This window comes from Mesocricetus auratus, unplaced genomic scaffold, assembly GCF_017639785.1.
Source record: "Mesocricetus auratus isolate SY011 unplaced genomic scaffold, BCM_Maur_2.0 Super-Scaffold_100007, whole genome shotgun sequence".
Lineage (NCBI taxonomy): Eukaryota > Metazoa > Chordata > Mammalia > Rodentia > Cricetidae > Mesocricetus > Mesocricetus auratus.
The window spans coordinates 85317484-85343202 of NW_024429191.1; the positions used below are offsets into that span (position 1 = coordinate 85317484).

Genomic DNA, 25719 nt, shown 5'->3' on the forward strand with positions numbered 1-25719 from the left:
AATGTTTGCAATTCCAGTGCCAGGGTATCTCACATCCTTTTTTGTTCTCAGTGGGCACCAGGTACATGAGTGGTACACAGACATGTGTGCAGGCAAAGAATTCACAATACAACACTTTGAAAAATAGTAGGCCAGGAGCATCTATGCAAAAAACCTTTGATTATTTCAACAAAACAAATTCCTATGAGCAGAATTTTTGGGTCAAAGCAGTTCTTTTCGCTTCGGAAGTAAAGCTTTGGATACACTCAGATTGATTGTGGGGCAGCACAATGCATCCTGCTCGATCGGCAGCAAAAGAGTGAATCCGTGTCCTTGAATTCTCACCAGCAGCACTTGCTACCATTGTTTCCCAAAATGCCAATTTGATGACTGAAAATGATATTTCAATAGTCTTTCTATTTTCATTTTATCCACATGGAATTAGACACCTGTGTTTCTCTTTTTAGTAAGCTGCCTGATTACCCTGACCGACTGGCCCATCCATTCATTCTTGGGGGACGGTGGGAAGTGCTAGGGATACACTGTAGAAAGGACAAGATCCCCACCTTCACCCAGACTACAGGGTCATTCTTTTTATTTCTTGGCGAAAGTTCTTTATATCTTAAGGATATGCATCCTCTGTTTTAATTTTTAGAAGTACTCATCACAATTCATCAATGTCTTATGTTTTGTTTAGTGTATACCCTTTGATGGTTCAAGATGTAAACTTTTAAGTAGAAAAGCTTCTGGGTAATGGGTGGAGAGAAGAAGTGACATTTGACGTCCTGGCTGCGGCAGCTCCAGGCTCGGCTGTCTGCCGCCACGCTGTGATTCTGAATACTCAGGGTCTGGATGGAGGACGGTGGCCTGACCTCTGCTTGCCAGCAGTGAGCAGACGTCCCCAGTGGCAAGTGACGGAGACATTAGTGACTAGACTCAGTTACACCACTGCGAACAAATTGCTACACCTCACCTTTTCTTCAAAACCTGTCTGGACCAAATACAGAGCAATAAAAGCCCTCTTCAGAGAGCGAGAGTCCACTCACTGAACTACTACATGTGGGATATTTTACATGCATCGTTTTGTGCCACACGATGGAGACATGGCTATTCCCATTTTATAGATGAGAAAACTGAGGCTCACAAAGCTAACAGACTTGTGAAATCCACTCAGTGATTAAGTGGTTTCTGAATGCTGGCTCATATTTTTAAAAGAGAATTTTGTGGCTTTCAAATATATCTATGCTGGACTTGATAAAATTTTATCAAAGGGTGTTAGAAGTAAAGGGACCTGAAATAATTTCCAATGGTTTATAGTGGTTTAATAATATTTGGAAAATAGTTGCATAAATTGCTCCCTTCAACATACAAAGTCAGTTCCTGTAATCTATGTTACCGTCCCACGGAGCTGATGGTGAACCCAGGAGGTAGCTGGATAAATGAGGAATTTGGGCTTCATTTCAGGGTCTGGCTACTCTGCAGCTCAGGCTGGCCTCCAACTCACAGCCTCCCCAGTGCCGGGATATTAGCACAAGTCACCATGCATGGCAACCGTTTATTTCATATTCTATATGCCATGAATACCTGAGCAGTTCCATCAGCCAGACTCCTGTGTTTGCACGGTGCTAAGTCATGTCTCATTCTAGAGAGCTGTCAGAGGGTGTGGGAATCCAGTTTCTGTTCAGACTGCCCTACGACTCCTAAAGGTCACAGCCACCTACGGAGTTGTTATCCCCTTCCCCCCACCACTCAGCCCCAGCTCACCCCTCTCTATCTGAAGCAGTAAGCCCCCCCCCCCCCGCCCCTGCTGACAACGCCCCCTTCCTTCTCCGAGGTGTACAAAGGCAGAGTGTCAGATGCCGATGGCTTTTCTGCTACCCTCGGCATTGCTGGCCCCGCGGGGCTGCCTGATCAGCACCAGCTTACAGTCACATGGAGCATGGCCGTGCCGAAGGTGGCATTTGGAAGGTAGCCCAAGCACTCCCTCCTGGAGAAGTTCATCAGTGCCACCCTGGGCTTGCACACCAGATGATCTCAGTTCCAGGGCACTGTGTGCAACCTCAGCGCCCGAACTTCCTTTCCACAGGAAAGCACACTTTCCCTCAGGGATCTGTGACTCTGGGTAAAGATCGCTAATGAACAAAAACTCCAGGGTGAAAGGGAAGCGGTCCTAGGGAGCCCTTCCTGAAGACAGGTGGTCAGACCCACAGATCTGTGGTGCTATCTAGAGACATGCTGTCCAGTGGCCATCGGCCATGTGTTTTCTAAACATACAAGATACGGCCATTCTCAACTGAGATATTTCTAAGTGTGAAATTTGGGCATACTGGGTTAAATAAGATGTAACAAAATCAATTTCATTTGTTTCTTTTGTGACCATTAAAAACATCACTGCTAAGTGCAGCTGTGATTCGCACATTTCCATTGGGTGCTGATGGTTCTGGGCCCTCAGAGTCTGTCTGTCTCTACCATTCACTCAGGTTCTCTGGCTCACATTGGCCTCAGGGGTCCAGCTCTGAGCTGAAGACTAGGTTCAGAAAGCACAGAACAACAGCTATGAGGGTTTCTTGGGTCTGTTACCAATGGGGACAGATGCAGGTGCCTCTGGCACTTGTGGGCCAAGGGAGGCTTCCAGCCAAGCTTGGGCTGCCTGATATGCCGAGGCCTGGGGCCAGGGGCTGCCATGGCAATTTGGCTTCCCATAATGGGGCAGCTCACAAAAGGAGGCCAGCTTGGCAAGAAGGTCTAGAGTTGGCGGGTTTCCCTGTAACACATGGGAGGTTGAACTTTGGCTTTGAAGACAGACCCAGACCGGGGCCTCTGTCACTCCTTTTACAGCTCTTTGTCACTATGATCACTGTGATTATATGTATATGAGCCAATTGCTTGGGGGACTGTCAGGATGTTACAAATGGTTGCCTGTCTTTTAAAAGTGGGGTATGAATAGGCTTTCTTCCAGAATGGGCACAGGACCAGGGCATGAAAGGACCAGGGAGGGGGTGGCTTCTCATTTCCCATTAGACCAATGGGCCCAGTGAAGGCTACCAGAAGACCATCGGTTGAAGGCCACCCAGCCTTCTCCCATCTGCCAAAGCTACTGGCTTAAAGGCATCCCAGAATAGTTGACCCTTTAGTCGATGTCTTACTTCTGACAGGTCAGATATGGGAGAGACTGGGGGCACTGTGGGACCATACTGTAAGTAACAAGGACTATGACCAACATTACCACCACAGGCTAAGGTCTTTATCTGTTAATTCATCTAGACCTTCTGAGGCCTATTTCAAAGATGAGGAACTGAGGTAGATAGAGGCTGTGTAGCTTGCTCATGGTTATACAGCTAGGAAGTGGCAAGGCTGGACATGATCCTTGGTCATCAGATGGCCTCACTTTTGGCCATTTTAATATGCTGGTTGTCTTGGCTGAGGGTGGTTTCCTAGACATCTCTTGGGAAAGCCAGCTTGGTAGAGGTGGTTCATTCTAAAGCTTAGTCAAAGACCCAATAGGGACCAAACAGCTGGGAAACCACCCTGCCCTCCAGGCTTCTGGCACTCTCCTATGGGCCCTGTAATTCCGCAGAGTGTGAATTATCATCATCATCATCATCATCATTATTATTTGGTTTTTGAGACAGGGTTTCTCTGTGTAGCTTTGGAGACTGCCCTGGAACTTGCTCTGTAGACCAGGCTGGCCTAGAACTCACAGAGATCCACCTGCCTCTGCCTCCCGAGTGCTGGTTTTATCCTCAAGGAAACAAAAGGTAGCCCACCACAGAGGACCCATCTCTGCACCAGCATCAAGAGCTCACTCAGCCGGGCAGTGGTGGCACACACCTTTAATCCCAGCACTCGGGAGACAGAGGCAGGTGGATCTCTGTGAGTTCGAGACCAAGCCTGGTCTACCGAGTGAGTTCCAGGACAGGCTCCAAAACAATACAGAGAAACCCTGTCTCAAAAAACCAAAACAAACAAACAAACAAACAAACAAAAAAACAAAAGCTCACTCAGCACTGGGTGGAAACTGGAAACATAAGGCTTTATTAGAGCATTGAGTAGATCAGAGTCAACCCCCCTTCATAGGCCAGCTGGACTCCTGTGTATAACTTAAAAGGGCCTCAGGCAGTGGTGGTGTCCACCTTTGATCCCAGCACTCAGGAGGCAGAGGCAGGCAGATCTCTGTGAGTTTGAGGCCAGCCTGGTCTACAGAGTGAGTTCCAGGACAGGCTCCAAAGCAACACAGAAAAATCCCCCATGGAGGGCCTCACCCTCCCTGGGGAATGGTAGGGGGATTGGGTGGGGAGGGCTGGGGGGGCTGGTGGAGGGGCAAGGGAACAGTGGTGGGAGAGGGAGCTGGAATTGACATGTGAAGCAAGCATGTTTCTAATTTAAATAAAAATATATTGGAATAAAAAAAGTTAAAAAAAAAAAACAGGAAAAAAGGGGGCAGGGGCCTCAGGCCTGCTGGGATGCTAAGATAGGGAAGAGCTTGGAGATGCTATAAAAAGTGTTCTGGAAAGAAACATAAACCTAAGAACAGAAAAGTGACATTTCCAGGCTTGTCAATCTGTGAGGTTAGGAAAGTCCTCAGGGCTCCTGACTGTCCCCTTTGGCTGTACCAGGCCTGAGACTAGAAGGTGACACACAGGAGTCCCTGCAGCAGGGCAAGGGTCAGGTTTCCCAATGAAACTCCACTCCAGTGACCCATCGGAGCCCAGCACTCAGTAGGAAACATACTGGTGAGAGGGCTCCTCGTGCAAATGCTGGGGACCAGCTCTGCCACTTGGGTGGGGGCTACGGGTCCTTGGGGCAGTTGTTTACAATGCTGGCTTTCCCCAGCCAGGATCCTGGAATCCCAGCCTCTGCCTGGTAGGTATGTGGTAGAAATTGTGCACACTCAAGTGTGCTCATGTCAGGTAACTGCAACACAGGCCAACATGCCACCCACAGTGCCTGGCATCAGATTTAGGACCCTGTACCCAGGCATGTGGGTGAAAGGTACTCAGGGCAATAAAGTCAGCCTGGCTCAAGGGAGAAGAGGAGGGCAGTTCCTCAAAACACCCACTGAGTGAACATGCTGAAATGATGATTGCCACTTGGACATTGAAACTAACGTTAACCCTTTCAATTCAGTCCCTCAATAAATTCTAGCTGTGTCTCAGACACTACTTAGAGCATGGAAGTGACTACAAAAGATATAGATACACATACATACACACATAAATACATACACATACACACATACATACACACATACATACGCACACATACACACACATATATACACACATATATACATACATATACACACATACACACACATATATACATACATACACACATACATACATACGCACACATACACACATATACACACATATATATATACATACACACATATATATATGCATACATACACACACACACACACAATTTGCCTTCAAGCAATTGGGATGAGTTCCTGTTAAAATGATACCTCCCAACTTCTTCATCCATCTATCACCATTTATGGCTTTAGGTCTTGTCTTTAGGGTGGGCATTCTGCTAGACATCAGGAATAATGGCTCTAGCTGGGGAGACAGATGTGAAATGAATACTCAGAAATGTAATATCTATGATGACAGATATTAGAATATTATATGAGAAATATCTGTAATCTCCAGAGGAAGAAATGCATTATGTAAGAATGATGGCTGTGACCAGACTTGAAAATACAGAAAATATATTTTCTATTAAGACAAAAATGATGCTTCTGTCCATGATGAAGAGAACAGGAAGTATCTGTGTCTATTTGGATGGGAATCATCTTCTCATCCAAAGGGAAGGACACTTGCTGTGACAGCATGAGGATCCTAGTTTTACCCTCAGCCCCTGCACAAAAACTTGAGGATGGCCTTGTATGTGCCCACAACTCTAGTGCTGTGGGAGCATGGGCAGGAGGATTGTTGGGAATCGCTGGTCACTAGCCTAGCTCCAGGTTTGGTGAGGGATCTTGCAAGGGCATAAATCCAGTAGTGATAAAGCAAGGCTCCAGATGTCTTCCTCTGGTCTCTGTGCGCATGCTCACACCACCATTAAGTTTTGAGTTGGTTACACTAGGCAGAATGGAAGGAACAGACAAGCAATAGATGTGGGTTGACTGCTTCTTCTGAGCCAGGGCAAGCTCATGTAAGTCACACTTGGTCCTGAAAGCTGTACTTTGAGACCGCCCCCCCCTTAACAGATGTTACACTAAATTCTTTTTGTTTGTTTGCTTGTTTCGAGACAGGGTTTCTCTGTATTGTTTTGGAGGCTGTCCTGGAACTTGCTCTGTAGACCAGGCTGGCTTTGAACCCACAGAGATCCGCTTGCCTCTGCCTCCCGAGTGCTGGGATTGAAGGCGTGCACCACCAACACCTGGCAGTCACACTAAATTCTTAAAAGAGCAGAGTTATAGCAAGGGCCTAGCAAACAGGAAGGAATACAAAAGTCTGAAGCTGAATAGGTCTGTCAAGATTGCACAGGGCTGCACAGGGCAGAAACCAACGAGTCTGGAATCAAATGCATTGCCATGATCTCTCTAGCTTCTCTACAGGGGGCTCCTCCATGGACCTGGGCAGCATCTGCCTTTTGGGATTCATAGCCCAGCATTCCCCTGCAGGACCAGCACAGGAACTCCCTTTGAAGCTCAGGGAACCACTCAAAATGTTCACTGCATTTCAGAACAGTAACTACGTACAAACTAAAGGCTCCAGAGAGAGTTAGGGATGAGGTTTGTGTCCGAAAGAGCTTTTTAGTTGGAATGAAGACTTCCCAGAGCTGTGAAGGCTCATGTCCGGCAGTTCTTTGGAGATGTGTTTAGGAAGATCAGGGAGGGACGTGCGTGGAGAAGGGGCTGCTCATTGGCCCTCTTGCTACTGGTGAGCCTTGGCTAGACCGCTGCCCCTCCCCTAGTCTCCTTTTCCTGGGAAAGCACAACGAAGCTCAGAGCACTAGTGGATGGGTGTGGGAATTAAATGAGGCACCAGGTGTGAGGAAGAGGACCACACCAGGAAATGAATAAAATGTTGGCTCTTAAGACACCCACTTCCTCCCCACCGTTACTTAGGCAATTTCACAGAGGAAGAGGAGAAATACAGCTCGGAAATTCCTGACCCATTTTCACAGGATTCAAATAAATCTCTAAATGAAGAGCCAATTAATGTAGGTCCCTGAGTACCTGGAGGGAACAACAGAATGTCCTCTGGGCATTGGAAATGAGCTGTGCCTGTGGGAACAGCTCACAGGCTTATGTGGGGGTGTGTTGTGAGCTCAGGGTGTCATCTGAGGCGGAAACTGCAACTCTCTTCCTCTCAGGACAACAGGCACTGCAGGGGAAAGCAGCCTAGGCCTGGCTACAACACCCAGGCCCACTGGGGCCTTGAGAAAAATGAACCAAATCTCTGTATCATTCCCTTATTCACTAAATAGACTCAGTGACCAGATCAAACAGCAAATGGTCTGGGATGTAACAGGCAGTCATCAACACAGATAATCTACCGGGACCTGGTTCTTTCTGAATGCCACTGGGAGGGGACAGTAGGGGACGAAGAGGCACTCTGTCTTCTAGGGTACAAGAGCATAGATGGTAGCAAGGCTACAGAGGAGGTGGCAGAGGGGAGAGGCTCTGAGGCTGGGGAATTAGGAGATGAAGAGTTGCAGGCAGGCGGTAAAACACATGAGGTCGTGTACCCTGCCCAGTTCACAGACGTCTGGAGGAGAGTCACACAACTTAAGGAGGACACCAATGGAGAGCCTGAGTTTGGCTCTTGTAAGTGTTGCTCTGAGGGAGAACACAGATTCATTTCCGTTCAGAGCCGGAGTCTCTGGACCATGACCCCGCAGAGAGAGAGAAACTGGTCCCTGATAGAAAGAGAGCCTCGCTGGCTTTATCATTTTCTTTCTTTAATCAAGCACTTGCTTTTTCTTCTTAAGCCCAGGCGTGGGGCCCACGGTCCGTGGCGGCTGGAGGAGGCTTGCCGGGGCTGCCGCTTGGCTTTACTCTCATTTCTCATTCGCCTCTCTCTGTTAGCCAAGTGCCAATTTACTGCCTGACTGCTTGGCTGCAAAGACCGCGAGAGCTGTTTTCTCACTGAGATTTTTAATTTTTTCTTTTAATTGTCTATACCTCCTCACAGCCTTTCCTTGTGGGAGGTCACCAGGGTGGCGGGGTGGACCTGGAAGGACTGGGAAGGGAATATGAAATTCCCAAATAATCAATAAAAACATTATGCTAAACAAGTGTTTATTACTCATTCCTCCACCACTGTGTGTGTGTGTGTGTGTGTGTGTGTGTGTGTGTGTGTGTGTGTCTGTGTGTGTCTGTGGAATCAGAGGTCAACACTGGTCCTGAATCTCGCTCCATATTATTGACTCAGGCTTTCTCACTGAACCTAGAGTTCAGACACACAGTTAGACTAGCTAACCTGAAAGTCCCCAGGATCCCCGTTTCTGTCCCTTCATCACTAGCATCATGGAAGTGTGCTATCGTGTTTGGCTTTCACACAGGTGCTGGGGGTCTGAACTCAGGTCTGTATGCTTGAACAACAGGCACTTCACCCACTCAGCCATCGCCCCAGTCCCTGAATGCTCATTTTAAATAGCTTTTCTCCCATGACCCTAGAGACAATGTAACACATGAAAAAAAAATGTATGGGCTCTGGGGTCAGGAGGTTTAGGGTTCACATCCACATCTAACTTTGCCTGTAACCAGGTGTATGATCCTGGGTAAGTCACAGGACAACACTGGTGAGGTAGGCATTTTAAATCACCTTTCTCCCAGGCAAGCCATCAAGACTGACAGGAGGGAAACTCATGGGAGAAAGATAGGAGATCCCTCCTAGTGTGGCTCCAAATGATGATACAATATCTGTGAGGGAAATCGTCCCAGGATCTACAAGCATCGAAGAGGGAGGGGGCTGTGTAGCTGACTTTCGAAGAGGGAGAGTAAAGACTCATGAGACTCTTGTGGTCCTGGTGGCCTCTGAGCTTTGGGCTTTTCCCAGTTTTCTGAATTACTTCATTCTCTAGAGCTCCTCTCTTTCTCAGTAAATGGTTGCGAGGTCTATCAATAGCAGTGTGTCCCTGGTCTAACTCTTTGTTCTATGACACAAGAGCCTGGTCATCTCAGATGATGCTCTGGACTCTGAATCCTGCCTCTCAGACTGGCACTTAAGAGTCGGTAGAGAAGTGTGTGACTTGTGACAAGTCTTCTCAAGGACTCTTGCTGACAATTCTTGGTATGTTGGAGCAAGGAGAGCCTTTATGCGTCCTCTAAAATTATTTTCTGATAGTACCCCTTCTGTGGCTTTTCATCTTTACTCTCAAGTCATATCTGTGAGTGACATTTTTCACCTTGACCCATCTTTACTCATTAGGGAGATGCTACAGCATGAATTGATTTCAAGGTTTTTGAACAAATAGCCATAAATATTTCAATCTTTGCTTCACCTATTAGGGAAAATGCCATCTAAGATAATTATTTTGCTTCTGCCTGACAGGAAGATTTACATAGATGATAGAATTAGTTTAACCTTTGAGCAACTTCTGAAACCTTGAACCCATTTGATTTTTCCCAAAACACTAAATATTCTTGGGGCCATGTATGTCAGATGTCTAGAGTCTCGGAAGAGAACCGGTGAGACAACTGATTTTCCCCAGGCTGCATTGCCGGTGAGACAACTGATTTTCCCCAGGCTGCATTGCCTATGTTTTCCGTGAGAGTCAACGGGTCAGTGAGAAAAAACTGAACATAGCTTGTGGCTCCAAGAATGTCTCTTCTCCTGAGCTGTCAGCACTAAAGGGCAGGGGCCCCGGGGGTATCACACTTAGCACAGAGAGTTTCTAGTGTGAGCCAGGGCTGGGCCTGGTGGCCCAAGGCTGTACTCACAGCATGGGCAGGGAAGGGGTAAGGAAGCCAGGGCTGGGCATGGTGGCCCTGTCTGTACTCACAGCACGGGGCAGGGGAGGGGTAAGGAAGCAAGCAGCCTGGGTGTTCTGCTTTCCTGATTTGTTGTTGCCACAAAAAGCAGCTTGGGGAGAAAGAACTTATTTTAGCAGAGTTCCAGGTTCCAGTCTGTCACTGTTGGAAGTGGAGGCAGCAGGAACTTGAAACAAGAGACACGTGCACAGTGAACAGCAGAGAATGGATGCACGCATGTCTGGTAGTTGGCTTGTCTTCTCCACTCTCATATAGCCCAGGACCCAAACCTAGAGAACAGGACCACCCACCACGGATTGGGTCTTTCCATGTCAAACAACATACCAAGATAAACTTCCATGGGCATGCCCACAGCACAACCAGAACTAAACAATCCCTCATTGAGAAGCTCTTCCTAGGGCAATGGTTCCCAACCTGTGAGTCACGACCCCCAACAGGGGTCACATATCAGATATTCACACTCCAGTTCATACAGTATCAAAATTACAGTTCTGAAGTAGCCACAAAATAATATTATGGTTAGGGGCCATTACAACATGAGGAATTGTATAAAAGGGTTGCAGAATTAGGAAGGTTGAGAACCACATACTAGGGGATTCTAGACTGTGTCAAGTTGACACTGGACTATGCAGCAGGACCCTGTTCCAAGGAAAGAGGTAAGAGTGCAGTCTGTGCACATGAGATGCTTGCTCAATGGGAGTGGTGTAGACATCATGGGGACAGCTTGAATGTGGGATCAGTGCCTAATTCTAGCATTTTGATGTGGGATAATGTTCTTGATGACTGTAAAGATTTGTCACTTGTATTGGTTTAATAAAAACACTGATTGGCCAGTAGCCTGGCAGGAGGTATAGGTGGGGCTACCAGACTAGGAGAATTCTGGGAAGAGGAAGGCAGAGATGGATGCAGAGGAACCAAAATGAGAATGCCTTACTGAAAAAAGGTACCAAGCCATGTGGCTAAACATAGATAAAAATGATGGGTTCATTTAAGTGGTAAGAATCTGATAGTAATAAGCCTGAGCAATAGGCCAAACAGCTTATAATTAATATAAAGCTGTGTGTTTATTTGGGACTGAATGGCTGCAGGACAGAGTAGGACAGAAACTCAGTCTACAGCATTTCTTAGCTATTTAGCACTAGACATATTTCTTCGGCCTTAGCCACTTCATGTGAAGGGAGGCCTGATGATAACCTCTCTCAAGGGATTTGCTTTGAGGACTAAGGGTGGGTTGGGGTTCCAAGTGCCTGGTGCACGCTAGGCCACATGCAGTGGTTGCTGCTCATCACAGAACTGAAAAATGGAGGCTTCAGAAACCAGGGTATCCGCAACATTCTCTCTGTGTGAAGAGTTCCCAAATTCCCAAAGTATGTCCGGAATGTGCTTAAGTGTGTTTGCTAGTAAAAAGTGTCCTCAAAATGATTATGTGCAACAGAAGGTCTTCCCCAAAGATGTCCAGGTTTGAATCCTCAGAACCTGTGGATATAATCTTCCACAGTAAAGATTTTTCCAGATGCAACTTGAGGTCTAGAGATATGGAGACCAATACAGACTATTTGAGGGTATGATAATCACAGGAGCTGTTGTGCGAAAAAGAGGGTTGGAGTTGGAAAATTCACAGCAATCAGAAGATGCTGTTGCTGTGTGGAAGGTAGAAAGAAACACTAAGAGCTCAGGCATAGCAGAAGCCAGGGCTACGGCCCTACTACATACACAAATGATGGAACCAACCATGCTTTTTTAACCCCATCAACTGCATCTTCCTAGATTAGAATCTGAACACCATGTGGTTAGAGTCCTCATTACTCCAAAGATGCCAAGAACCACGATGGTGACTACCTTCTCACTCGACATTTACAGGCAGATTGTATATGCAAGCAAATTCCCCCAGTTCCAGTGTCTCTGAAATTACTTTGACCACAGGCATGCAAGATAAACAGTTTATCAAGCAACTGTCTCACAGGTACAGAGAACAAAGCCAGAAGTTCCAGGAAATAGGACACAGCTTTGCTATGTGAGATGGGCATGTCTGTTTCTTTTTCCCTGTTTGCATTTAGTTTACTCTGTGACCTTATATTCTCTAGAGGGCATGTGTTTGTAGATTTAAAATACCTTGGGACCCTTACCTCTGGGGCAATGTAATCAGGAGTCCCACAGAAGGTCCTAGTCGTGACTCCATCCATCATGTGTTCCTTGCACATCCCAAAATCAGCGATCTTGATATGTCCTTCCGAATCTAGCATGACATTGTCCAGCTTCAGATCCCTGCAAGGAAGCAGGTGACCGTCATGACATGACTTAATTTGCTTGCAGCTGGTGAAAACGAAGGATCCTTGCCCAGCTGCCATCTCAGTGGCACTTGCAGGACAAGTCTCTGGAGACCAGACACCAAGGAATTACTGCGTCTTTCTTTCTCCAGAGCCTGGGACACTGTAGGTATGTATTTAAATGCCAAGTGAATGATAAATGGTTGAATTACTGATTCTCAGTCATGTTTGTGGCTACAAATCCAGGGATTCCAAATGATCAGGTTTGGGGAGAGATTCCAGGCAGATGATTTATTAATATCCTACACACAGGTGGAGATAAAGACACACACACATCTAGGTATCCCAAATGACAGGCTTAGAGCTACCTTCCATGTAGCTCTGTCTTCCATATCTCCCCTATCCTGCCTGAGCCAATGTTTTCTTAATTATTCAAGACATTTTCTTTTCTGGTACCACACTTTCGTTGCAACCCCAAAGCATTTAATTCAGCAGTGCCTGCTTCCCTCTCTCCCCAGCTTCCCATGCTCTTCTCCTGCTGACTGGCTAGAATGGCAATCTAGAATGGCAGTCCAGCTTCTGCTGCTCTCTGTCCTCCATACAAATGAAAGGCAGAGGAAGTGCTGTCAGGAGAGCAGAAAATGTGACGAACAGAAAGGAGACATGTAACATCTCTGAGTCTCGAAATCACAAAGTGACTCTGGTTTGCCCCGAGGCTGCAGGGCCAGATGAGTCTCAGCAAGTCTGCATTCCTGAGGAGCTGTGGACTCCACATCTGAAGTCCCCATCACAGAATCAGTCCCCTGCCCACAGAGGTTCCCAAACCCCTCTACCGTCCTGCTGCAGGAAGAGCTCTGAGACACACCTGTAAATGATTCCTCTTTTGTGGAGAAAGAACAGTCCGATGGAGATCTCTGCTGCGTAGAATCTGCAGAAGAAAGTGTACTTCAGACATCTGGGTTTCGGGCTTTCTGATACTTCTTTGACTTACATTTGATCATCAGAGAGATATGAGACACACATACACATACAGAGAGAGAGAGAGAGAGAGAGAGAGAGAGAGAGAGAGAGAGAGAGAGAGAGAGAGAGAGAGAGAGAGAGAGAGACCCACTCTAGAACTCTCTGAGGTCGCCCTGCACATGTACTTTCCACAGCTAGCTCTGCCTGTCTCTCCGTCACTCCAATGAGAAAGACTTATTTTCGTTGTCTGTGGAAAGTGAGCAGCTCATTTACTCCCCACACAATCATTTCTGGTATGACAATTCAAGGAGTGAATACTTGTGTGACTCCCCTGTGTCAGGAGTGTGGCTGAGTGGGGAAAGTTTCAATTCTCCAACACGTGGATGAAGTCGATTTCGGCGTCTGAGAAGGTAACCACTCCCAGAAGACAAAGCCTGGGCTGCCAAGTGCTCTAGCTACTTTATTCATTTGGTGAAGTGCTGGGTGGAATAAATGGGCCACACGCCATGATTCATGCCTGAGTTTGCCCTTCTAAATAATTCATAATAAAAACAGCCATTTCCATCACTTCAAAATCATTAATAGGTTAATATCTGGAACGCAGATTAAATGCAGAATAATGTTTTAAAATTTACACAGCACTGGGGAGCCTTGGAAGTCCATGGAGCCACAAGTCCAGGCCTGGGTAATTAAACCCGGAGGGTTAAAATAATCGCAGTAGCTGTGGAGTGGAGAAAATCTGAAGACCAAGTTCTTAGTGGGGGTGCCTCTAGGGGCTGGTGGCGGGGGAGGGGTTGGGGGGATAGGGAGAGGAGAGATAGAATCACAGGTGATGTTTGTGTTGTTTTCATGTTTCCTATATATATTTTTTTAAACTTTTCTGTAGCACAAACGGAATGGAAGGGTATTAGACAGGGTGCCATCCAGTGCCTTGGTGACATAAGGTCCTGCTACCTCTACTTTTCTGGCTCTGGGCTTTTGAGCTTTATTTTACGATGCGAGCGTCTTAAAGTTCTGTGATGTATAATGAGGGGATAAGGGCAGGTGTAAAAATGCATTTGTTTCTTAGTAGAAATAAAAGCAGAAAAAGCCCCCTTGATGGTTTTTAAAGCTTGCGATTAAAGAGCTCCCTGTGTGCCTGCAGTTAATCTTTCTAGAGCAGATTATCCCGCACAGGCCCTGGATTCCTCTATGTTTCAGATCACAGAGGTCCCCAACCCCATTCCCATTTGCTGACTAATGGGTCAGGCCCACTCCACTATGCCTCCGAGTCTAGGTATGGAAACCAGCTCTCTGATCAGTTTGCTTCTGTTTAAGTAGCAGACTCCCTGGATGTGAGACCCTGTCCCCTCCCGCACCCTGTGGATGACTCCTCCCATGGTCCATGTCCCCTCCTGCACCCTGAGGATGACTCCTCCCATGGTCCATGTCCCCTCCCACACCCTGCGGATGACTCCTCCCATGGTCCATGTCCCCTCCCACACCCTGCGGATGACTCCTCCCATGGTCCATGTCCCCTCCCACACCCTGAGGATGACTCCGCCCATGGTCCATGTCCCCTCCTGCACCCTGCCGATGACTCCTCCCATGGTCCATGTCCCCCCACACCCTGAGGATGACTCCTCCCATGGTCCATGTCCCCTCCTGCACCCTGCAGATGACTCCTCCATTTCCAGCTGGGACCCATTTCTCTGCTCCTGTATTCCCATAGGCAAGGAGCATCCCAGTGTGATGATGCAGGATAAGCTTCTGATTGGCCCCTTGGGATCCTTCCTCCTTGACAGCTGCCCTCACCCCAGCCTGAGAACAACACTTTAAGGGTTTCCTTCTCTTGCCCAAGTCACCAACTTTTCCTTTTCCTCTTCTAGAATGTTCGTTAGTGATAAAGGACTCTTCTTCCCTGAAGGTTCCCACAGGTCCCTTGCGCCAGCCCCATCATCTTTGTCATCTTCCCTCAGGCAGGGGGCTCTGTGGGACCTTCCATGAGATCAAGCCCCTCTCTCTGCTCCTTTCTCAGCTACGCTCCCAGCAGGCTCTGTACCCTCCACCTAGCCCTCCCCACCTCACATCACCTGAGCTGCAGGCCGCTCGCTCCCTGGACTTGGCTTCCATCCCTTCTCATCCTTTTCTTGGACGACGCCCCTCAGCTCTGGATTGAGTGTTCCCCAGTTAACGTTCTTCCCACTCTCCAGTTCTGGGGTATTAGTGGTACCCTCGGTACACTTGCACAGTTTCAGCGACGTGTTAAGAACAGTTGGGTGGCTTTTCCAAATGCCATGTGAGGGTGTGGACTCCCCAAGGACCGGGCCTCACATGCCTTTTGTACGCTTACTGGATGCATACATATGAGTGTGAATCACCATCCACTCAATGAATGGCGAAGTAGTCTGATTACGGGGTGATAGTAGGTGATGGAGAGGGCGGGCACAAACATGTCCAATTTGCTGAGAACAGAATCAACTGGTCCTTAGAAATATCCGTTATACATGAGTCCTGTCTGTGTGTCTGCTACTCTGGGAAGTTTCAATGCTTAGATTCAAGTGAGTAGAGTCACCCTGGACATTTTATTCAGGAGTTCCCAGTTGGGAGTATTAGGCTGTCTATTATAGGACTCAAGCAAAACAAAACAAGACAAAACAAACCAAAAAAAATCAACCCACAATATTAATAAAAATAAAAAAGTACTCACACTGCTTGGGGCTCCTTAAATTTCCCTACTTGCTGAATGTGGTACATGAGGTCCCCACCGTTGACATATTCCATGACGAAGTATAGCCGGTCCTGTAGACCAAGGTTCACAAGTGAGTAGGGCTACTCCCCAGCAGAGCTGGTCTGCTTTGCTTTCTCATGAGCAAGTATGGGGCGGCACTTGGTATATATGCTCTGCTGGGCACTCTTTCCAATCTCTTCCCGGTGATGGTGGGGGATACATAACTCACCCTATGGCATGGGGCCTTGGGAATGGTAATGTCCTTTAATCACCCGTAGGTGACAGCTGACTGAGAACATGCCTGCTTCCTGGTTTCATATGAGCCTTATTACTGTAAGGGCTTCATTCATCCCAGGCCCCCCTCATGCCCCACACAGATAATATATCTCTAAGCTAGTGTCTGAGAACATGCCTGTTTCCCAGTTTAATATGCATCTTATTACTGTAAGGGCCCCCAGTAGAGATAATATATCTCTAAGCTAGCGATGGTATGAAGATGCCACATGGGCCCATCATTTCAGCTTAACCTGTGTTATCGATGGTGCCCATGTGTAAAATCTGGCTTGTGACATCTAGGAGGTATGCTGTGCTAATGAAGTAACATGGATGCTTCTGAAAATACATCTCTTGGGCTAGGTTGAACTGATAAATTACACAAACCTAATGATATTTAGTGGGGGGAGGGGAGCACCATAAATGGAAATTTTAATCAATGTTCTTTTGCCTCCATAATGTGTTCAAATATTGCCTTTTTATAAAAATTTTCTGTCACTGGTATGCTAAATGCTGGTTCCACGGAGGGCATAAATCACGGAGCCAAGTGCGTCTGCATATTTATGAGGACATTATGCTGGGGCAGATGGGAGAGAGCAGGGAATTTAATGAGGAAATAACCAACAGCACAAGAGCATGGTAAAAGCTCACCTCTGCTCGAGTCTAGAAAACTCCCCACTTTTGCAGAGGTTACTGAGCTTGGGGAGGGAGAGCTGCCGCCGGGAGTGGTGTCAGGAGCTCCACTCCGTGTTTACCGACATCTCCATTTCTTTGCTCTGCAACTTTCTGGAGCTGCACTAGTGTCTGCTGGGTCACAAAACAGGGTTGAGACTCAGTTCTTCCTTCTACCTTGCCACTGGCATTCTCTGGTGCTCCAGGAGAGCTGTGTGTGTGTGTGTGTGTGTGTGTGTGTGTGTGTGTGTGTGTGTGTGTATGTTGGGGGGAGTGGGGTTGGGGGGTGGGGAGTACTGGGGCAGGAGCTGACCAAGTGATCAGCTGATCAGCGCGAGGCTGACACACGGTGGCCAATGCTGGCTCTGCATCCTCCGCACAAGCCGTGCCTGTAGGGATGCCCCATTTTGAGACTCTGCCCATCCAAAGGCATTTAGGGTGTTTTCCAAGATTTTAAAAGAGGGACATAATCAAGGATCCATTTCTGACCATAGGACAGCTAGCTATAAATGAGATGATAGATGATGGTGGCTGTTGGAGGAGTGAGGCCTGACAACTGTACCTCATTTAAAAGGGGGCTTGGAGGTGGAGAGCACCTGTCTGCCCTGTCACGTTGCGGTGCACATATATTTATTTATTTATTTATTTATTTATTGAGATAGGGCTTCTCTGTGTAACAGTCCTGGCTGTCCTAGAACTCACTTTGTAGACCATGCTGGCCTTGGCAGAGATCCGCCTGCCTCTGCTTCCTGAGTGCTGGGATTAAAGGCGTGCACCATCATGCCCAACTTATTGTAGTGTATCTTAATGTGTATGTTTCTGTGGTGAATGGAAAGCCCCACAGTGCCTTGGTGATAGGAACATTTTGTTTTCTTTTAATTTTACTCTGTGACAAAAGTCACAGTTATTAGGGTTTTTATACGGACTTTTTTTTTCCTGAAAAGGGTCAGATAGTAGATACAGGTTTTGCATGTCTCTTGGAACTCATCTTGGAACTCATCACAGTGGGGATGTGGCTGCAGGTGACAGGGAAGAGGATGGATATGGCTTTCTCCTTAGAAGGTGACTTACAGACACTAAAGTCTGAATTTCACATGCCAGGAAATATTATAACTTGGATTTATTTCTTGCAATTTTTTCACAGCTCATGGGCTGCAGGACAGGGCATAGCTTGCTACTCCTGATGTGTCATTCATTATACAGGGACACTCTTTAGGAAATGGAGTATCTTGGTATTCTAATGCTGTGCCTGGCAGCTGGATCAGTGGTCTTTAAAAATAGGGCTGGCCAGGCATGGTGGTACACACTTTTAATCACAGCACCTGGGAAGCAGAGAAAGGCAGATCTCTGAGTTTGAGGCTAGCCTGGTTTGCTAAAGAAGGAGGCAGGGCTGTGAATCTATGGCTGTGTTGTGTAAATCTTAACATAGGGCTTGCATGAAGACCTCTTCTATACAGTCACTTCTAGGACCCTAATGAACACCCAGATCCGCCCATGTGCAAGCCCCTTATTTAAAGAGGCTTAGTATTTGTATGTAATCCATGCACACGTGCCTACTGACTCCAAATCACCTCTAGATTACTTATAGCTAATAGAATGTAAATGCTGCTGGAATGAAGGGTGAGCAGTGGCGGCCCGTCTCCAAAGGAAACTGAATTCAGCTATCAGGATGAGGAGGTCTTGATGCCGTGACCCAGCCTCCAGGAAAGAGGGTGTGAGAGAGAAGCCATTGTCTCACCACTGTCTGGAAGCAGGAGTGCAGCTGCGTCAGGAACGGGGGCTTGTCCAGCAGGGCCAGGACCCGCTTCTCCACCATGGTGCACTCCACATCGTCATCCTGGATCACCACGTCCTTCTTCAGGATTTTGATGGCATACAGTTCCTCTGTCCCCTTCCTGTCAGCCAGCATCACCTGCGGAGAGAAGGAGAGAAGGCTCAACACTGGTGGGCAGATGTCTGGGAGCAGGAGCGGAGGTTGTGAGGGACAAGGGCAGGAGACAGTTCAGCAACAGTGGGTGCAAGTCTGTGAGTGAGAGATGAAAAAATACTAAGACATTTTCATATGGTTTCATTGTGGGCAGCAGTACTTAAAGCCCACGAGTAGAAGTCTTGGTCCCTGGTGTGGCAATAGCGGGAGGTGGGAGACCCTGGCAATCGTGGGGAGGGGGAGACCCTGCAGGAGCTAAGGTCTGTTCTAGCTTCAGTTCTGTTGCTGTGATAACATACACTGACCAGAAAAATTTAATTAACTTAAGGGGGAAAGGATTTATTTCAGTATACAATTCCAAGTTTTTTTATTTTTCAGTTTAAATTTAGGTAAGAAACAAGGTTGCTTCACAAGTCAGTTCCAGGTCCCTCTCCCTTTCCCTCCCCTCCTCCTGTGCCCTCCCCCCAGCCCCCCATTATCCCCTAATTTCCACAGGGAGGGTGAGGCCCTCCATGGGGGTGTCCTCATTTCATATAGGGCAGGGCCTAGACCCTTCCCCAAGAGTTCAGGGTGAGAGTGCACCTCACATTGTTGGATGGGAGTCCAAAGTCCGTGTGTATACTCGTGATGGGTACTGATCTGCTGCCCAAGGCTCAATAGATTACCTAGGCCTCCTCACTGACACCCCCAGTCAGGGGGTCTTGATCAGTTCCATGCTGGATTCCCAGGCTGATACCTGGGATTCAAGAGTTAACCTTTGTCAGGTCAGCTGTTTCTGGGGGTTAAATCAGCCCAGTCTTAATCCCTTTGGTCATCAGTCCTCCCACTCTGTTACTGGCTTTCTTGAGTTCAGCTCAGCACAATTCCAAGTTTATAGGCCAACATTGTGGAGAAGTCAAGGCAGGAATGTGAAACAGCTAGTCACATGACAGCCACGGTCAAGAGCAGAGACATGAATATATACATGCTCTCTTGCTCCCATGCTTGTGCTCAGCTCACTCTTGAGCAGTTAGGCACACCCTGCCTAGGGAATGGTGCTTCTTACAGTGAGCTTGATGTCTCCATATCCACTAAGTATGACAATCCCCCATGCACGTTCCCATAGTCCAAACCAATGTAGACAATGCTTCATTGAGACTCCATTTCCAAGAGATTCTAGGATATATTCAATTGACAATGAAAGGTAACTATCACAGGTCCTTAGGTCATTGGGGGGTATGCAATGTCCTTGAAGGGTGCTGAGGGACCAGGGTCATCTTCTGTTCTTATTTTGTTCTCTGGTTGATTAAATGATGATGCAGTTTGTTCCAGCATACATTCCTGCCATGATGTACTATCTTGCAAAAGGTTAAAAATAATAGGAGCAATCATGAACTGAAACCATGAGCCAAAACAAACCTTTTCTCTGGATAAATAAATGGCCTTGGGTAATTCAATATAGTTACAGAAAGCTGGCTAACATAAACTTTATATTTGGATTTTCAAATACTGCAAGATCCAACAAGTTAAAATTCCTTCAGCATTCATATTCCTTTTTTAAAAGTATCCAAGTTTGCAGACGGTGTAGGATATTAATATACAAAGTTGCTGTTTTGCCTGATAATGGGAATATTTAATATTCTTTAATGTGATTAGTCTGGAATTATCCATATTCATGTTTTCTGGAAACATTCTGAGAGTAGAATGTAACCTTTGCAACCTTGAAGACCAAGAACACAAAGAAAAAGGCAGGCTCACTATTAGTTCATGGGTATGTCACAAGGTTTAGGGCCACAGAGGCCAAGCGAAGCACAGACTAAAGTCCACACGGCCCCATTGTAGGGCCTCAATATGGTGATCACCCAGGCTTAGGGCAAGTTCACGTTCGATTTTCAGTTGTGAAAATTAATCATTCTACTAGCATTTTGGAGCATGCCTTTTAGTCTGAACACTGGGAGATGGGGACACCATGAACTTTCTGTAGCTTTTTGGGTTACAGTGTGTGTGTGTTTGTGTGCACACGCACATACTTGCATGTAAGTACACTGAGGGACCACATGTGTATGTTCATACTGGTTGAGAGGCCAGAGGACAACCTCAAGCACCATCTACCACTTTTTTATTTCCATTTTTTTGTTTTGAGGTAGAGTCTCTTATTGCTCTTGAACTGGCCAAGTACGTTGGCTGGTTAGTTGGGCCTCAGGATCCACTCGTCTCCAGTGCTGGGACTGTAAGTGCTTATTTGCACACCTCGCATGGGCTCAGATCTACTTGTAAGTACTTCATTGACTGAGTGATTCCCCAATCTCAGCAAAGCTGTTTAAAAAGATTTTATTTCTAACTCTGCGCATATGTGTGCATACGTGTGGTGGGGTATGTGCATGTGAGCACAGGTGTCCATGGAGGCCAGAGGTGCTGGATGTCCCAGAGCTAGAATTACAGGGGGTTGGTTATGAGTTGCCTGAAGGGTGCTGGAGACCAAACACAGGTTCTTTGGAAAGAAAGCAAGTACTCTTTTTTTTTTTTGAAAGCAAGTACTCTTAATTGCCGAGTCATCTCTCCAACACTATAGCTGTTTTAATGATGTCCTGACTATCTGAGGAATGTGCATATATGATCCAACCCTGAGCAGCACTGATGCAACGTTTATGCAAAACTCCTCCCTTCTTACCTTCCCGAAACTGCCCTTGCCCAGCACCATGAGGAAATTGAAGTCTGTGAGTTTCACTCTGTCAAGGTTGTTGGATGGTTGCTTCCTGTCTTCTGAAGGGCTGATGACTTTGTTACCAGCAGGGCCAAGCTTGGCTTTCTGAAAGAAGCACAAACATGAAAAACCACTGGTCATTTTTTGTCCCCAAGGAAAGATGACAGAAACCAGCACATGGTTAACAAGCTGGATGCCAGCTGTGAGGAGCGGGCGATGGGCTGAGAAAAGGGATGGCAGGGGTTGGGGTGATCAGGTCGGTGGCTGTACACACCCCCTAAGGAGATCTACAAGGGGAAAACTCTTCACCTACTAACAGTTCAGTGTAAGTACTGAGACTTCATTCAAAAGGACCTGCCCATGGCAGGTGAATCCTAATTCTGGCAGCAAAGCTAACTTCTTGAGGGTGAATAGTGACTTGAGATTGTTAACATAATCAAGGAAATGAGTCTGTGAGTTGATGTTTTTCTTAGCTGTAGATTTTGTAACAAAATTAATCCATATGAAGGAAATTTGCACCCAGGCAAAATGTTCTCCAGGGAGGAGCTGCCTAACTGGTAGGCTTTGGGGATGATTTATTGCTACTTTCAAGAGAGCAGGAAAAACAGGGCTTTGTTTAGTTAAGTCAAGAGTTGGATTGATGAAAGGAAATAGTCAGCTCCTGGCATCTGGTTTCCCATCAGCCTGGAGGACACCTGCTAAATGATGCTGTGGTACCAAAAGGAGTTTTTGTACACAGAACTCATACCACATGACAACCCTGGGGGGAGCCGCTGGTGTCGGACTCCCACGGAGAGTCCCACTCTCCCTGTCAATGGGGAAAAAGGAAGAGGGCTTGGCCAAAGAAAAGGCAAACGAGATGCCATGGGAACTGACACCCCTGTGAGGGCAGAGAAGCCAGAGCGGGGGGCAGCATCACACCCCTGCCAGACTTAGCATGTTCAAATGTCTGCTTCACAATGAGGGAGAGCCAGTGTCCTAGGGCTGGTGGATCTGCCACAGCCTCGGCCCCAGTTTGAAAGGCAAGCGTAATTGCTTTAGAATAGTGGTTCTCAACCTGTGGGTCTCAAGCCCTTTGGGTGTTGAGTGACCCTTTGACAGGGGTCGCATATCAGATACCCTGCAAATCAGATACTTAACGCTATCATTCACAATAGTAGCAAAATTATAGTTATGAAGTAGCAATGAAAATTCCTTTATGGCTGGGGTGTCACCACAGCATGAGGACTGTGTTTAAGGCTTGCAGCATTAGGCCGGTTAGGAGCACCTCCTCTTCCTCAGTGCAGCAGACCTAAGCGTGGGGTTGAGCTCAGTAGCAGGTGCGAGGCTCTCACGCGGGTGGTCAACACCTCTCTGAGTGGGTGTCTTCACCACTGTTCTACTGCTGTGAGGTGACACCATGACCCAGCCACCTCTTACACAAGTAAGCACCTAACCGGGAGTCTGTTTATAGCAGGGTTAGTTCATTACCATCATGGCAGGGGCATGGCAGAAACACGGTAGCACTTATGGTACTGGAGTAGTAGCTCAGAGTCACATCCTGATCATCAGGCAGAGAGAGGCCGGGCCTGACACAGGCTTTTGAGACTTCCTCCAATAAGGCCACACCTACTCCTAATCCTTCTCAAACAGTACCACTACCCAGTGACTAAGCATTTGAGTGTAAGAGCCAATGGGGGAATTCTCATTCAAGCCACTACAGTAGGTTAATGGGTAGATAGCAGAGGAGGCGAAGAGGCATCCAGGGGGTCTCACTATGGACAGATGCCTTTGCGAGGCTGGGTTCTAGCTCTAGAGGAAATGTGTATTTGTAGGTTTCTTTATCATCAAAGGTTTCCCACCTCAATGGAGACAATCCCCCCACAGATGTGGTCACAGGTCAACCCAATATAGGCAGTCCTCTATGCTGTGTTACAGATGGAATGTGGGCATGGCCAGTGGAGGCTCATATCACTCAGAAAATGTCTCCCCCACAAAGTGCAACTCCGTCTGAGGTGACCCATTCTGTGGTTTGTGATGAAGATGCTATGCTCACAGAGGGAGGCCAGCATATGGGGTCCATACCATGACAAGGTAGTGTCACTAACTGTGCTCAAGATGGACAGCTGGCTGCTTTGGGGCCCAGCCCATCGAGCGGAGTTAGAGCTCACCCCTGCCCAAACTAGCCTGAGGTATAAATGGCCCAGGTATCTTCATATGTGTGCTGCTATCCGGAATGACACTGCCTACCACCCCAGTTTTCCTGCACAGCATTTTAGAGCCATCTCCATTCTGCCATCTGTAGGCCTTGCTGCGTGAGGACACCAAGCCACCTCTGATACTGAGTTTTCTAAAGCAACAGGAAAAACCATAAGTATTTCAACTTGGCTGGTCTGGGTCTGCCTTTGGGCAAACCCCACTCGAAGGCAGAAGGGGTATAAGACACTATGGAGTTTGAGAAGACAGCCAGGAATACTTAGTAGCTGTGTCAGTAGTGTGTGTGTGTGTGTGTGAGTAGGGAGAAGTTTGGGAGTTTGGAGACAGTCTTAGGGGTCTTCAAGGAGGGTGGAGGGTCCCTGGCCAGAGGCCAGATGCTGTGAATAGGTGGCTTTCTTTGCTTCCCAGGATCACATTCTAGAAGGCACAGCCATCCCACAACAACAGGTTCTTCTTCCGAGCCCACCATTTCTCCCTCTGGGTTTTGAATGGGTTGCTTGGCAACTGGCTTCACAGCAGGACCGAGAGACCTGCCCTTCCTGACTTGCATCTTGTTGACACTACTCTGGCTGTCATGAGGGTAGCACAGACTTCCTTCGCCAGGAGTGCAAATCAAATCAATATATGTGCGTGTAGGGATACAGCTGGAGCCCACTGCTACCTGCTGACATCCTTTACTATATGTAAACAGGGACCAACATGGGCAGATGCCCTGCTGGGGTGAGAGCAAACAGGATTCAGATGGCCGGGGCTGACACAGGCAGTGACAGGAGGCCTAGGGCACAGAAGAACCCTTCCATTTTCTGCCTAATGTTGGTCCTCGCCCCAGGGCAGGCGGATACTGGCTCGTGCTTCGGAACTTGCACAACCAGAAGTGAGATAACCCTCTTTAATTTATGTACTGGCTAGCTTTGGGTATTTTGTTGCAGCAACAGAAAGCAGACTATGACTCTCTGGGGCCCTTGCACATGCGTGTGCTCTGTCTGGAAGCTGTGCATGTCCCATGGGCCTCACAGCCTCTCAGGGGAGGGGATGGCAGGAGACCAAACCGAGATTTCTGCAACATCTAAACGTCAAGTCCCCTGCAGGGCTGGGCTAAGATCGGTTAAGGCAGTGGTTCTCAACCAGTGGGGGTCGAACAACCTTTTCATGGGGTTGCATTTTGATATCCTGCATATCAGATATTTACATTACAATTCAGAATAGTAGCAAAATTATAGTTATGAAAGAGTGATGAAAATAATGTTATGGTTGGGGTCACCACAAAATGAGGGTCACAGCATTAGGAAGGTTGAGAACCACTGGGCTAAGGCAAAGGTGTAGGAAAGCATACAGTTGGGCATGGAGGAGCACAGCTTTGATCCCAGCCCCCAGGAGGCAGAGACAGAAGGGGCTCTGTGAGTTAGAGGCTAGCCTGGTCTATAGAGCTAGTTCCAGGACAGCCAGGGCTACACAGAGAGACCCTGCATTGAAACAAAACAAACAAACAAACAACAAAACAGCATAGAAATTATTCAGGAAAGGGAAAAATGAAAGCCTTGATGTGTGGTGCTGTAAAATTGAACAAGGCAATTCTAAACGCTAGAACTTTCTCTCTCTTTCTTCTTTTGTCCTTAGACAAAAGTACAGCATGTGCTATTGGCTTTGACTAAAGTAAATTGTACCTGGGGAATTTGAATTCTTCAAAAGATGGCACCTGAGCATTTGTTGGTCAAACCTGGCGTCATGATGCCACCTGGATTTCCAGGCTCTGAGACCAGCCAGTGTCCACCCCTCATGCGGAAATGAGCTAATCATCAACTAACAATGAATCTCATTTGGAACTACAGAGGCATTTTGTAGCCCCTGAATGGCTACAGGGTGAGTGGGAGGCAAGGAAGCCATACAATATGAATATGATATGCAAACCCAGATCCTTGCACATGCCCTGGAAGTGAGTCACAGGTGTGTGTGTGTGTGTGTGTGTGTGTGTGTGTGTGTGTGTGTGTAGCCCCTTCCTGGGTCCAAGTTCCTTACACTCAGCTCACTAATGCACTAATGTAGGTTTTTTTTTCAAATGATAACCAGGGTGAGCTCCATGCCAAATGACTTGCATCGTGG

At 47.3% G+C, this 25719-nt stretch overlaps 1 protein-coding gene across 2 annotated transcripts in view; it reads right to left on the bottom strand.

Annotated features, from left to right (window-relative positions):
- The window catches only part of Prkca (protein kinase C alpha), a 380485-nt gene that overhangs the window by 28791 nt on the left and 325975 nt on the right, over positions 1 to 25719 (bottom strand). For both annotated transcript variants that reach the window (XM_005069988.4, XM_040749986.1), the window contains exons 9-13: positions 21391 to 21528; positions 18552 to 18725; positions 15848 to 15939; positions 13064 to 13126; positions 12058 to 12196 (exon numbers count right to left, since the gene is read on the bottom strand). In XM_005069988.4, coding sequence (XP_005070045.1) covers positions 12058 to 12196; positions 13064 to 13126; positions 15848 to 15939; positions 18552 to 18725; positions 21391 to 21528 — 606 coding nt within the window. The remainder of the gene's footprint in view (positions 1 to 12057; positions 12197 to 13063; positions 13127 to 15847; positions 15940 to 18551; positions 18726 to 21390; positions 21529 to 25719) is intronic.